Source organism: Mytilus galloprovincialis, chromosome 2 (assembly GCF_965363235.1).
Source record: "Mytilus galloprovincialis chromosome 2, xbMytGall1.hap1.1, whole genome shotgun sequence".
Taxonomy (NCBI): domain Eukaryota; kingdom Metazoa; phylum Mollusca; class Bivalvia; order Mytilida; family Mytilidae; genus Mytilus; species Mytilus galloprovincialis.
In genome coordinates this window covers 68,234,147-68,249,519 of record NC_134839.1, presented here as the reverse complement: position 1 = coordinate 68,249,519, position 15,373 = coordinate 68,234,147, and the positions used below count along the sequence as shown (strand labels likewise).

The 15,373-nt window shown below is 31.6% G+C and overlaps 1 protein-coding gene across 1 annotated transcript; it reads left to right on the top strand.

Annotated features, from left to right (window-relative positions):
* The first annotated feature begins 571 nt into the window (after positions 1-571).
* Positions 572-10,916, top strand: LOC143062528 (uncharacterized). The gene is made up of 9 exons (XM_076234194.1): positions 572-648; positions 1,551-1,646; positions 3,080-3,836; positions 4,234-4,442; positions 4,969-5,175; positions 7,665-8,228; positions 8,827-8,998; positions 9,755-9,874; positions 10,246-10,916. The coding sequence occupies exons 2-9, from the start codon at positions 1,557-1,559 to the stop codon at positions 10,914-10,916; spliced, it is 2,790 nt and encodes a 929-aa protein (XP_076090309.1). The 5' UTR covers positions 572-648; positions 1,551-1,556.
* The last annotated feature ends 4,457 nt before the right edge of the window (positions 10,917-15,373 follow it).

Here is a 15,373-nt window from a genome sequence, read left to right as displayed (position 1 = left end):
AAAGGGTAGGGTAACAGAACCCCAGCGGCACCCCCTATCAATTAAGTATTGAAGTGGACCCCAACCCACCTCCCAGGCAATACTGGACCATTATAAATTAAATCAAAATGTCTTTTATTTCCAAAATAAGAGACCTATTATTAAATTTACAAGGAACAGTCAGGATATTGCATAAATAGCTGAAATCTTTCAGTTTCTAAAGTTATTAAAGAAGGAAAAACACCTTTAAATTGCATGATTTTATCCATTTCTTTCCCCTACCCAAAATATTACCGATGTTTGAAGAAAGTAAACAAGAAACAGAATTTCTCTCCAAAAACATGTAGCTTAACCTGTCAACAACAAAGGTACAGAATAAGTTCAGCAAAAACTGACAGGTTTTATTTCGAAATATTTAAATTTGTCACAATCAGTAGTGTACTATAAACTTAATAAGGAATTTATAAGAATCCATTTCTTCTAAATTCATTTTTTTTCTCTTATGGGACAAACATCTATTTAATTTGCATATACTAAAAATGTATCTTTATTTATAAAAAAAAATAATTTGAACTGTATGTTTCAACAATATGTCCAAGATGCAGAAAGACCCTTTATTGTGGGCAATCCACTTCATGTAGCGTGGCTGAAATTTGTGCAAATACAAATGTAAGTTATAATGCTAGTACATGCTATTATTTTATTCAGAGTCAATGTACATGTATGTATGGTATCTCTATCTGTTAATGGGCTTAATTGTATCAGTCCGACTGTCATACATGTCATATAAAGGGGTATATCAAACATCATGATACATTAAAATAGTTTACCCCTAGCACTGAAAGTCTGAATACCAAAATAATTTATAACGATTCTCCCAATTTATTTTTATTAAAAAGATATTAAAATATTTGTTGAATATTAAATTAAAGTTAAACAGAAATTTGGTTGGGTTAATTTTTCTATCAATTTTGAACTGAGAAAAATGACAGATACAGGCGAATTTTGTTAGAAGATCTGACAGTGAATTTTTATTCAATGCAACATACATGTACATGTAGGTGTTGTGTTTCTATTGACATTCAGTATACTTCAGCATTTTTAATATATATATTGAGAAAAAAAAATATACTTCAAGTTTTATGTGTGTTATTTTAAAGTGCATAGTACATGTAGTATTAATTTCTTCTACAGTTCATAGTTTTATTGAAAACTTGAACTATGTACAAATTACAATCAATATTAGTGCAATAAGCAACGGCAGAATATTAACATTATTATTATTGAATATGTGGGTTCATTCAGTACTTTAAAACCTCTAGTCATATATATATTGCATATATATCATTATGCAAATTGTGTTATCCCATTTTTTCAGTACAAATAAACTCATCAAAATGTTTTGTTGAATTTGCACATGAGGGTTGAACACATACATGACATATGATGGAACAAAAACAAACGTAAAATTAACAGAGTCCTGATAGCCTGTTAATGGATAAGCTTACTGTGGTTTATGTTTTTAAAGACTCAGTTATCATCTGATATAAGTAAACATTTTTTTTATGCAGTGTTTGATGAACAGTGACAACATTGGTGATACATGTAGCTATCAATATGAAGAACAGTATAATCTCAGACCTCATCGACTTAATAGTGGATATAATGTAAGTATCATTGAAAATTTCATTTATATCAAAATTTGCAGTATTAAAGCTAGATACAATAAAGTAGGCCCACTCACAGCCTTACGCTGGTTGGGTCCACGTTAACGGAATGACATCATGTTTTCAATAAATGATGTTTGAATTGATTCTATTGAATAGGAAGTTATATAAAAAATTGTCTATATGTTGAATGTTACTCTGAATTTATTTTGCTACATAACGAGACCACAGACCGTATCTTAGCCCTATACAACAAGATGAAGCATCTCCTTTTCGTCATGACTAAAGACTAAAAGATTTCAAGAACTTTCAATGTACTAACTGCATATTTGATAATTTGGTTCATTTGAGATCACTCTGATCGTAAAGGCTGTTTATTCAATCTGACTTTTGTTCCTGGCACATTTAAGAAATGACTGTAATATTTTGTCTGTCTTTGAAGAAATAACATAAAAAATTTGGTGCACACTGAATAACACGTGTGGCAGGTTATTTAACAGTGTGCACCAAATTTTTCTGTTATTTGAATAGACAGAAAAAATATTACAGTCATTTCTTATAATTCCATTCAGATTCCATTTTAAACATTGAAAACCATGAAAAAACGTTGATGACGTCACGGTCAAATGACTAAATTATGTCTATAGGCTCATAACAAAATTATGCCAGCCAATCAGAAGACACTTTACATCCAAAATTAAATTATTGTGCAATGTAGAGGATATATATGGAAATGTGGGTTCTGTTTGCCTGAATTTGTAAGCACTCAAGAATTTTTATTTCTTAACTGATTGACTTTAAACTTACAAACAAGCGTTTAAGTGAAAATCTCTTGGCCAAGTTCAAATTTGGGAAATTCCTATTTTATAGGGGTTATTGCCCTTTGATTGTTTTTTTTAATGAATTTCATTTGTAAACATTCTAGCTTTTTTATTTGTTAATTAATTGACTTCCAATTTATATACAAGCTTCATAGTAAGAAAAGCATGCATTTGTTATTTCAGCAGTAATTTTTCAAATCCCATTAAGGGAGCTACCATTTGATTTTTATGGGGGGGCTAGGATGAAATTTGAAAAAAATAGGCAGGACAGGAGTTTTGAGTAAAAAAAAAGGCAGGATGTGACACTTGCAAAAAAAAAAAAAGTCAGGACGACAATTTAGGTAAAAAAAGTCCAGATAATCTTTAAAAAAAAAGGCAGGACCGATTAGAGTGAAAAATAAAAAGGCAGGACAGAGATTACAGCTAAAAAAAAATGCAGGACAAAATTTTTCATCCTAGCCCCCCCATAAAAATCAAATGGTAGCTCCCTAAACACATGACATGTTAAATAAATATAGCATTAAAATTATTTTGTCTGTATTAATCAAAGGCACACATTTAATAAAATTTGTGAATTTTTATTTATATTTTTAAAATAACATTTATTTTCAGTTTGCTGTACATGCTTCCACATCATCAAGTCAGGAAACAACCAGTTATGTTGAAACTGAAAGTTACTGCAATACTGATAGTCAGGGTACAGAAGCATCTGTTATCAGAATTGATAGACTTGGAAAATTCAATGAATTCTTGGAAACATGTGACATAAGCCCTGTAAAGTGTCTAACTGAATCTTTAGAGAAGTCAAGTGAGAGAACAAAAAGAAGATATTTATCAAAAGCTAATACTTGTATAACTGCTCTACTGAACACTATTTGTCCTGATGATTCTGAGTTCATCAAAAAATCTCTTTTTGGAGAGCAAGAAAATGACAAAAATAAAACCACAAGCTCTTTGTTGGATGCTATTGTCAGCTCATACATGGTTGCAAACACCCCAACGTTGAGGAGACAGTTATTATCAATAGCAACAAATGATTACAGTTTTGCAGAAGTCAGTGCCAGTATACCAGGATTATCTCACTACAAGTTTTATTCTGCTAAGAAACATGCACAAAATATTGGTTTAGGTGTTCCTGCACAAACATCAAAGATTCCTCGTTCAAAAATAAATGATGGACAGCTTGACCATTTTTTAGACTTCATTACTTCAAACCACTTGATCAAAGATTTACCAATTGGAGAAAAAACATTACAGCTTTCAACTGGAGAACTCATTCAAACACCAAATGTAATCAGAAGTATTGCCCCTGCAACAATCATCAGGCAGTATGCACAGCTCTGTGAGGATGAAAACATTCAGCGTTTAGGTATTTATTTCATTTGGATTACAATTCTGCATTAACAGTTTGAATTTTATGAATTTAGTATGTTTGCTGATGACGTCAGCCATTTTGTTAACAAAATTTAAGGTTTTCTGGCTAATCCCATTTCATTGGATTACCTTAAAATATAATGTCCAAAAACATTTTATTTTTAACCGCCCTTTTTGGTGGTAGCATGCTCGCCTTGGGGTGGCATGTCTTCCTGTAGACTGTTACCTTGTGTGGTAGCATTAAGTTAAAGATCAGGTTCAGCTTGTCCGACTAGTACAAAGCAGGCTTCATTTCATATTTATGTTCATTACATACATACACTTCATGTGAAATAATGTCAAAGATTGGTGTTCTTTTTTTTCTTCTTAAACTATTTTAATTCCATTTGCAGGCACAAGTACTATGTACAAGATTTTGACCGACTGCAGTGCTTCAGTCAGACAGTCTATGGAGGGTCTTGACTACTATATTTCTGAGGGAAGTCGAGCATTTACAGATCTCACAGAAACTGTAGAACAGTTAGATTTAACCTTGGATGAAAAGAAGAAAACACTGGATAATTTGGTGGTAGCAAAGCATTACCTAAAAACAGATTATAAGGTTTTTATTAGTTTTTATATTCCCTTTTTCATACGACTTCAAAATATTTTGTGGTTGTACATTGTTATAAGGTTATGGGTCTGTTATCCATCCATAAAAATTATGGTTTTGTGTCTAATTTGGCTAATTAATAGAGCCTTATGAAATGTTTACACATTTTATTGGCATATTACTTTGGTTATATGCCAAGGTCTGATATAGTACTTTTGTCCCCCTTCCCCTCAATACAAAGTTTTTGGGGTGTATAGGAATATGACTTTCAAAGCAACCATTATCAGGGCCTTTTATAGCTGACTATATGCGGTATGGGCTTTGCTCATTGTTGAAGGCCGTATGGTGACCTATAATTGTTAATGTTTGTGTCATTTTGGTCTTTTGTGGATAGTTGTCTCATTGGCAATCATACCACATCTTCTTTTTTATATTATTCTTTATATTTATATATATAGAGAGAGAAAGGGTATATATATATATATATCTTTAAAGAAACTAATCCAAAGATTGAATCAACTAATTTTTTTTTCAGCTACATGTAAATACATCATCATCCATAGCAGACCATTGTTGTTCGTATGCTTTGAGTGAAGAAAAAGGACCCTTCTGCCAAAAATGTGATAACCATTCACATACTGATGAATGCCAACAGTGTAGTTTTGTTGATGAAACACTATCTTTTATTTCAAAGAGTGCAATTGAAAGACACTGGGATAATCCTGAAGCTGTGCTCTTTAAGGTATTTTTAAATTCTGGTAAAATGTTATGTCCTATAGATATAGGAAGATGTGGTGTGAGTGCCAATGAGACAACTCTCCATCCAAATAACAATTTAAAAAGTAAACCATTATAGGTTAAAGTACGGCCTTCAACACGGAGCCTTGGCTCACACCGAACAACAAGCTATAAAGGGCCCCAAAATTACTAGTGTAAAACCATTCAAACGGGAAAACCAATGGTCTAATCTATATAAACAAAACGAGAAACGAGAAACACGTATATTACATAAACAAACGACAACTACTGTACATCAGATTCCTGACTTAGGACAGGTGCAAACATTTGCAGCGGGATTAAACGTTTTAATGGATCCAAACCTTCTCCCTTTTTCTGAAACAATAGCATAACATCACAACATAGAAAAACATACGATAAAATATCAACTTCTTCATTACTAAGTTACTGTGTGACTAATACAGATGCGAGACAACATCTTATCAAATTTTATTCCTCATGATAGTTTTTATACGCCCGTCGTCTTTTAGACGGGACGTATTATGGTATACCGTTGTCCGTCCGTCCGTCTGTCCGTCCGTCCGTCCGTCCGTCGTCCACACTTCGGACAATAACTCAAAAACGGTTTCACCAATTTCCATGAAACTTTAGTGAATTGTTTATATCTATTGACGTAAGCTCCCTTTCGTTTTTTTTTAATTTCAGAATTTAAGTTTTGGATTTATGGGGCTTTATTCATAAAAAAGGGGGGATTTTCAACACTTCGGACAATAACTCAAAAAGGCTTTCACCAATGTCCATGAAACTTTGGTGAATTGTTTATATCTATTGATGTAAGCTCCCTTTCAATTTTTATAAATTTCAGATTTTAAGTTTTGGATTTATGGGGCTTTATTCATAAAAAAAGGGGGATTTTCAACACTTCGGACAATAACTCAAAAAGGCTTTCACCAATGTCCATGAAACTTTGGTGAATTGTTTATATCTATTGATGTAAGCTCCCTTTCAATTTTTATAAATTTCAGATTTTAAGTTTTGGATTTATGGGGCTTTATTCATAAAAAAAGGGGGATTTTCAACACTTCGGCCAATAACTCAAAAAGGCTTTCACCAATGTCCATGAAACTTTGGTGAATTGTTTATATCTATTGATATAAGCTCCCTTTCAATTTTTATAAATTTCAGATTTTAAGTTTTGGATTTATGGGGCTTTATTCATAAACAAAAGGGGGATTTTCAACACTTCGGACAATAACTCAAAAAGGCTTTCACCAATGTCCATGAAACTTTGGTGAATTGTTTATATCTATTGATGTAAGCTCCCTTTCAATTTTTATAAATTTCAGATTTTACATTTCCGTGTTATGAATTTTTATGCTTAAAAAAGGGGGGATTTTCCAATTTTGGGACAATAACTAACACTTTCACAAAATTTTATGCAACTTTAATAAATTGTTTATATCTATTGACATAAACTCCCTTTCCATTTTTATAAATTTTAGATTTTACGTTCTTAAGTAATGAATTTTTATACTTTAAAAAGGGGGATTTTATGAAACTTTGGTGAATATATTAATGTAACATCCCTTTTGATTTGTATATATATTTCTAGTTGATCATATAAATTCATTTAAAGCATAAAAGACAAGTTAAAAGAGCAACGGGCGTATCATGCGCTAAAGCGCAGCCCTTTATTGGTTTTAGTGTAGATAGATCCAATCTTTTCTCAAGTACTAAATATAGAAAAAAGTTACATGTATGCGACTTGGTATAGGAGATGCAGCACCGCAAGTCTGAGACCATCCTTCCAAAACATGTAAATTTGACCTACATTACACATTTCTCTGGTTTTTAGATCACCTGGCCTAAAGGACGAAGTGAGCTTTTTTCATTATTTGGCGTCCTGTGTCCGTGGTCCGCAAACGTTTACAAAAATCTGTTCCAAAACTACTGAGCCAAATTAAATCACACTTGGTCACAATCATCATTGGGTATCTAGTATAGAAATTGTGTCCAATGACCCAGCCCACCAACCAAGCTGACCAACTTAGCAAAAAAAATTACATAAGGTGTAAAATGCAGTTTTTGGCTAGTATATATATCTGAGACCAAAGCATTTAGAGCAAATTTGATATTAGTAAAATTATTCATTAAGTAAAGATCTAACCGCCCTGAAATTTTTAGACAAATCAGGCAACCAGTTGAATTAGTAATTTTAAGAAAATTTTGCATTTTTTTGTTATTATCATCACCAAAACAAAATTTGATCATGAATTCTACATTTCTATTCTCCTCTATATTATGTGTCCTTTGTTTAATATGCTACTTGCACACAGGCCAAGGATGAGCGACAGGCTCTTTAGAGCCTTTACTGTAAATTCTAGATATAATTGTGAGAATGAGGTGAATATGAACTTGAACATAAGCACAAGTGTTATTGTATTTTGTTCTTATAAATTTACAAAAACAAGTTCAAAATTGTTTTTGTTTTAGGTTGAAAAAGCAATAGCTGATATCTATGAATGGAAGAGTCATATCCTTCGATCAAAAAATCAAGAAAAGGCAAGACAAGCTGTTGTGAACTGTCTTGGGGAAAATGAGGCTTTCATGGTAGCTGACTGGGCTATGAAATTTTTACCGCGAAAGTTTAGAGAGGGCCAGACAGATTGGTTTGGAAAGAGAGGCATTAATTGGCACATCACTGTTACTATGTTAAAATCAGAGGGAAGTGTGAAATTTCTTACACATGTGCATATATTTGAACAACCAATCCCTCAAGATGCAGCTACAACTGGAGCTATTCTTGTCGATGTGGTTCAAAATATTCCATCTGTCAAAAAGGTCAACATATGGTCAGATAATGCCGGTTGCTACAAAAGTACATTGACCATTGCTACTTTACATCAAGAGCTAGACAAGAAAATAAAATCCTACAATTTTTGTGAGGCTCAGGATGGGAAGGGCGCATGTGACAGGAAGGCATCCCATATCAAGTCGGCTATAAAAAGATATGTAAACGAGGGCAATAATGTGACAACTGCACACCAAATGAAACTGGTATGTTAATTATAGTAATGAGTTTAAGAATATTTGATATACAATTAAAGTCAAAGTATAACCCTAGAAAGCTTGAATGAGGTCTGTCAGTCCAGCAAACCAGCTTTCCACACGTTTCATGCTTGAAGATATTGGTTTGATATTTGGTATATAGTATAACCATGACAAGTTACAGTCTGATGATTTTTTTTGCAGAGTTATTGTCCTTGGACTTGTAAAATTCACTCAAAATGTATTTAACCTATCAAGTGCATGTCAAATTCTAATGCAATTATTTTGTATCAATGGATCTGATTGGATGACAGTTAGCGTAAAATTCTCTGTCTCCTTGTCTGTAACTTAGAAAGCCGACATTTTGAATTGCTGAATGTATTGACATGTAATTTCTACTATAATAAGCAAAACAAAACCTCACATGTTGCACCTCAAAATCTTCTGTTTATAAAATTTTATTACATTCTGAAGCTGCACAGAAGCCAGAAAACGCCTGGTGTTTATGTTTGACGTCGGAAGCATACATATGATGTCACCTAGTGTAGGGACCAAAGAAGATAACTTCTTTTCGCGAAATTTTATTTCTTTTATTATTTTTTTTCAGGCAATTGATTCGCAACAAAGAGGCCAGTACATGGTGAAAGTGATAAGTCCTGTTATTAATGCTGATGATGATAAGGTCTCACTTAGAAGTATTCCATTGATTTCTATGCTCCATAATTTTAAGTTTACTGATAATGGATTGCAAGTTTGGAGAGCTTATGATATTGGTCAAGGTAATATAATTTTATGATTTACTTATCAGCTCAACTGTAGCTTGAAGAGCCATTTTATTCACTTTGGATATCAATGTTAACATTTCTCAAGAATATTTCATTACTCCAGAGAATGGAAGAAAGTTTCCTTCTATTATGATTTTCAACTGTATCAATTTCTGCTACCCACATAATTGTTTCTAGATAAATAGTTTAAGTGAACGACAATATGTTGCCTCTCATAATGTTATTTTGTTAATCAATAATGGTACCTCTATCTTGTTACACAATGTGATATCTCTTAACCAAATTGACAAAATCATAACTAAAATGGCTTGCATAGATAATAAAGGGAAGAAATAATGTCTATTTTTGATACTACAGGTGACCAGTTAAAAAAAAAACAAACCTAGGGGTTATGTCATTTGACCTTCAGCATGTATCTGTTATAAATTCACAACTAAAGAAATTTTGCTCTATACATGAATCTTCATGTTTCATACAATATTGCGTTGTAATTGACAGTCCTAAAAATCAACCCAACAATATTAGATCTGTAAATTTGCTTTCAGAATTTTTTTGTTCTTCCCTCACTGGGATTTGAACCCATACTACTGAGATATCGTGACACCAAATCGCCTGCACTGTAGCTGTCCTGCTTGACCACACGACCACCTGAGCTATATGTACTTCAGTATATTGATATTAGCATCCATACAAGATCCCTTTTGATTAATTTATATAAAATAATTTATTTGCTTATATTTTGCATTTTAGGAAAGTTGATATCATGGAACAGCATTATTGATAAGAAAATTCCTGTGATACAGCTTTTTGTTCATCATGATTGGTCGTATACCCAGTTTGCTACCGTGGGTTCAGTAGTTGTTGACAGAGGTAGTTATGTTTTATTGAAAAAACTGTGTATATGTAACAATTTGTGTTTCTTTGTGAAATTATTTCAAAAGATACAATAAAAAAGTTTTAACATATAAATTCATGATACAGAATCCTTGTACATACATGACAAAAAAAAACAAAAAGTGTTTTTATTATTGTTTTTGTAATAAAGTTAGGCCTTCAACATGGAACAAAAGCTCACACCTTCACAACCATTTAATGGCACAACACTTACAAGGTCACGTATAGACAACTTTTATGTTATATTATGATGGATTTTTTTATATATTTTGCATGATGTCTTTCCATGAAAATTATGATTTGTTTAGTATAACAAAACACTTAATTTTCTATTAATGTTTTTGTAGAGGATGATGATGGTGATGATGATGAGGAGGATGATAATGAAGATGAAGATACACAAAATGAGAGTAATGATGAAGATAAAATTACAGAGCCAGTTCCTAAGAAGAGACGGACAATATCAAAAATCTTTACTTGTCCTGAGGAAGGATGTACACGTTCTTTTAAACATTCATCTTCACTATATCAACACATCATGGTGGGGAACTGTAATGTGAAGGAAGAAAAACTTAGCCTGGCAGATAGAACAAAGGTTTTATATGCTCAGAAGTTGGAAGATGGGAATTTAGGAGTGTCATTTACCAAACAATCTGACAACAACAACAATGCTGCTACTGACAAACTAAACAAAGGATGGGCATTAAAAGTGAACAAACCAAAAACCATTTTTACATTAGACCAAAAGGCTTACTTGCATGAAAAATTTATGATTGGGAAAACAACTGGAAGAAAAGAGGACCCATCAAAAGTAGCTGAGGAGATGCGATATGTCTTAAAAAATGGAGAAAACAGGTTCACTAGATCTCAATATCTAACCTCACAACAAATAGCTAGCTATTTCTCAAGACTTGTGCAAAAAGAAAAGAAGATCGATGAAACAGATTTAATAGCTGCAACTGCAGACAGTAAATGTTCTGTTTTGAAAAGGAAGGTTTTGAAAGAATGTTCTCTATAATTTTAGATTAAGATGTTTATCAGTGAAATATCTGTATTTTATAAGTCTTTTTAAAATACTTGTTTGTTTTAATATTTATATTAACTGTAAATTCAAAAAGTAATGAATGTATTTATTATTGCAAATCTCTGACCAGTGACAAACTTTTTTGTATAGGAAAATCGCCACTAAAAATGTCAATGCCAATTTAGGTTATTGCAAACCTGATTCTTACATTTTTCACATTTTTCGCATTAATAAAAACATTACAATATTTTTTTAATTTTCAGTATACCTTTTATAAGGCCACGGTTTTTTAATTTGTTGGTTTACGGATTTTCCCCATGAAAAAGTCGGGTCGGTCGGTCGGGAAAAAAAAAAGAAAAAAAATCATCTTTGAAGACAAAAAAATATGCAAAATCAATATATATTTCACCTTTCTAGCAATATGTTAACAGTTTGTTATGCTATTTTATCATCATTTCTAAAATTTTAGTTCGATGAAATATTATTGCTCAGCTGTTAGTAATTTACAGTAAAAAAAAAGGGGATGCACGGACAAAGACGAAATTAAATCATCATTTCAGAAACAAGAAAAATAGATTCGCGTAGCTCTTAATCAATTCCAGAAAACTTGGTAAATAATGATCTTCAAGCACGAAAACTGATAAAGAAAAAATGCATAAACGTCGTACGAAAATAAGTTTCAACATACGTGTCAAAAACCTAATAGAATCGTCCACTGGAAAAACGATATCGGGTTAATCTGTTGTCTTGCATTCCCGTTTTTTTATCCAAATGAACCACATTTTTTTTATTACCTATAAAAACAAGAAAATTCCTAATGATTTGTTAATATTCAGTGCTTTAATTTGATGCCTTCACCCTGTCCACATTTGGACAAGTCTATTTCTATGAGATGATGCATCTTACGGACTGATGACAAATAAGGTAAACGAACTTATTGTGTAATTGGTTTTAAACACAAGTTTCGTTCCGCAAAATTATTTGCGCAAACGACATTTCAAGGTCAGTTATAATTGATTTGTCTATATTTAGAAATGTAAACTGGAAGGTTTTTTTTTCACACCAGAAAGTGTTGTCAATTTTGTTAGTGATTAATGCATTTCATTTCAGGAAAAAAAATATTTTAATTATTTTTCAGGGATAATGCATTTGTTAAGGTCGGCGGGAATAAAAGCGTGAAAAGTGAATTTTATTTTTATTCTGGAAATCAGCAAAATCGGGTCGGCGGATCCGTAAACCAATAAATTAAAAAATCCTGGCCTAACACCTATGCATAAAAACACAACCCTGATCATGACATTTTCCCTGATTTTTGGCAGGGAAAGGGCACTGAAAGATAAAAAAAACTATTAACCCGAAAATTTATATATTTTTTCTCCCCACTACCACAAATTTAATGGAGAGACATATTGTTTTGGCTTATTTGTCTGTCCGTCTCACAGTTTATCAGTGCAACTCCTGTTGAACTAAAGAACTGAATTTTATGATGAAACTTGGTATGTAGTTGTGCATGTTAACAGGAAATTTTGATCAGCTAAATTTGTTGAAGTTATGCCCTTTTGAACTTACTTTACCTCTGAAACTACTAAACGGAAGGAGACATGTTTTTAGACGAAGACAAACTTTAATTGAAGTTATGTTTGTCAGTCCCTGATGAATCCAGATGATAACTTGAGAACCAATCAAAAAATGTGTAACAATCTTAACACAGTGTTTTAATCCTATAAACAACAGATCAAGTTCAGTTTTCATCTAAATCCAACAAAAAGTTTTATGATTTATGCTATTTTTAAGTTTTGCATCTGACCCCCCCCCCCCTCCCCCTTTTTTGGAAGGGTCCAGATGACAAATTGAAAACAGATAAACCTTTAATTTAAAACTTTACACAGTGTTTCAGTACTAAAAAACAAAAGTCTCCTTCAATTTTCATTTAAATTGAACAAAAAATGTGAGAATTATGCTATTTTCAAGTTTTCAAGTTTTGCACCCCCTTCTCCCCCACCCCCACCCTTTTAAAAGTTTCTTAATGAAAACCTAAAAAAAATAATTAACCTTTATAAAATGTGGCTGAGTATCATTATTTTTGTTGATTGTTTAGTGAAATATTTTGCCAAGAGACAATATATTGCAATTTGAAATGAACTACCATTTCCATGGAAATATGCATATTTTGCAATTTTTTGTCATTTTTTAGGATTTATGTACAGAAAGGTCTTGAAATTTCCCACAATTTTTTTGGGGGGTTTAAATCCAACTATATATCATCTACGTATATTACCATTAGTTTAATTTCAAATCAGTGTGCAAAGGTAAAAAAAATCTATTCAAAATAGGCTCCCAAAGGGAATTTTCTTGATTTGGTAAAATGCCAAAATTTGTATATATAAAGTGCCGTTTTGAATTATGCAAAATTATTTTTAGGAATATTTTTTTATATGATAAGAAACTTGAAATACAGTAGTTTAAGATAAATAAAGCATATTCCACTGTATTGTAAATATTATACTATATTATGTCAATTAAATTGGTCAGAATTGCAGTTTTTGTGTTTTTTCACAGGAGGCCATTGTATGAAAAATAGGTAACACCGTTTCCATAGCAACCCATCATTTTGGTAATTTTTTTTTATTGAAAACATTAATGGTAATGTAGTGTGACTACACACAATAAGTTTAAAGAAATTTGAAAAGGTAGTGTGGCCAGCCAGTATTGACATTGTTTGATAATTACAGAGAATTGATATTAAAGCGCAGAATCACATCTGGGAAAATATTCTAATTTATATAACTGTGCATATTTTAAAGGTATTGATGATCCTTTAATAAAACCAATTAATCTAAATAACAAATCATATAAAATTGGCTCTGTTCTTCTAAGATTTATATGAGCCAAAAATTTCATTCAGGTTCTAGAGTGAATTTAGATCTTCTTTTCAATGGGTAAAGGAAATAAAATGGTTGATCTTCACATGACCAAAATTGTCTCCCATTTATATTATGCATCAAACATTTCTCACAAGACCTTTCACTGACTATACAAATATATTTCACTATTTTTTTACATAAAAATGCCAAAATTAGTTTGACTTTTTTTAACACGAGTTTGTGAATTTAATGTGTTTGGATTTTCAAATTTTCAGATGAAGACCATTGAATCCGTCCAAACTAATTATAGTGTTCAAATCAACTGATTCAACTATTGTTCATCTTTGAATCAGTCAAACAAGCCAATACAAATTTAAGGGCATAAAATACAGTTACAGGGGAGATAATCACATTGCTAATGTAAATTTTAGTTCTCTCACAAATCCTTTTAAACAAAAAAGTTAGGTATGTTTGTCCAAAGAATAGAAATTTCTAAGAAACTGAAAGGTTTAGCAAATGTCTAAAATTTCAACCCCATTTATCTATAAAAGTAGCATACGAAGCTGTATTTTTTATTACTTATTTGAATTGAATAGGTAAATAATAGCTTGTTTACAAATTGCAGTCAAAGATCATCAAGGTTTCAAAACTATATTGTATGCCCTTAACACAAAATAAATTATACATCACAGATTTGCACTAACAAAAGCCTGAATTATATATATCAATTACTGAATTTACCATACTACAAAGAATGCTGATACATGTATTGATAGCAAAGTGGTGACTTTTCTATCATAAAAAAAACAATCCTTATATAAATTATCTGAAGTGTACTAAACTGTTTAATTCATTAAATGAAATAAACTTAAACCCTAAACAGCATATAATAAGGGCTATTCCATAAAATGTATGTGGAAGGGAAGGGTAGGAAGGGACTTTCAAGATATCCCTAAAACCAAAAACCCTTTTTGCAGATAATTTTGCATAACAGTAATAGACGTCTAGCATACTGAAAAAGACCCATGACCCACATTTAATAATTAAACTTCCCTTCCTACCCTCCCCCACACATTTTAATGGAATAGTCCTAAGTTTTACATTTACATTTGTCTCTTATCATTTGTTCATTTAATTTATCAAAAGAAAATTATAGCCTAATAAATTATAAATATCATACATACATATGTTATAATGCCCAATAATGATATAAAACAAATAAGACAACAAAAAAACTATGAGACAGCAACAAGTAACCATAACTTGACACAAATATCCAGTTAAGCTTGTTGAAATATAATCCGTTAAACAATCTTGATACATACTTTTTGAATGAAAAAATTAAATAAATAGCTGTGCCACAAGCACATAATACACCCTTATTGTACTTATCAAAATAGTTGCAAAATAATAATATTTTTTTTTAGAAGGAATCTTAATTTGCTCTGTAGAAAAACAGAAGAAAATTAGTTTTAGTGTTCAGTTGCCCCTAGTTGATCTGAAACTTAAATGTTGAGTGCAGAAGAAATCTCCTAATTAAAATTCTTATTGGATATTGGTAAAAAATATTTCTCTCTATTGTTAGAC

Bases quoted from the DNA above. Each gene is read 5' to 3' on its own strand.
- LOC143062528 (XM_076234194.1), top strand. From the start codon at position 1,557: ATGAACAGTGACAACATTGGTGATACATGTAGCTATCAATATGAAGAA. The intron at 8,229-8,826 runs GTATGTTAATTA...ATTTTTTTTCAG, and splicing joins CTGCACACCAAATGAAACTG to GCAATTGATTCGCAACAAAG. The intron at 8,999-9,754 runs GTAATATAATTT...TTTGCATTTTAG, and splicing joins AGCTTATGATATTGGTCAAG to GAAAGTTGATATCATGGAAC.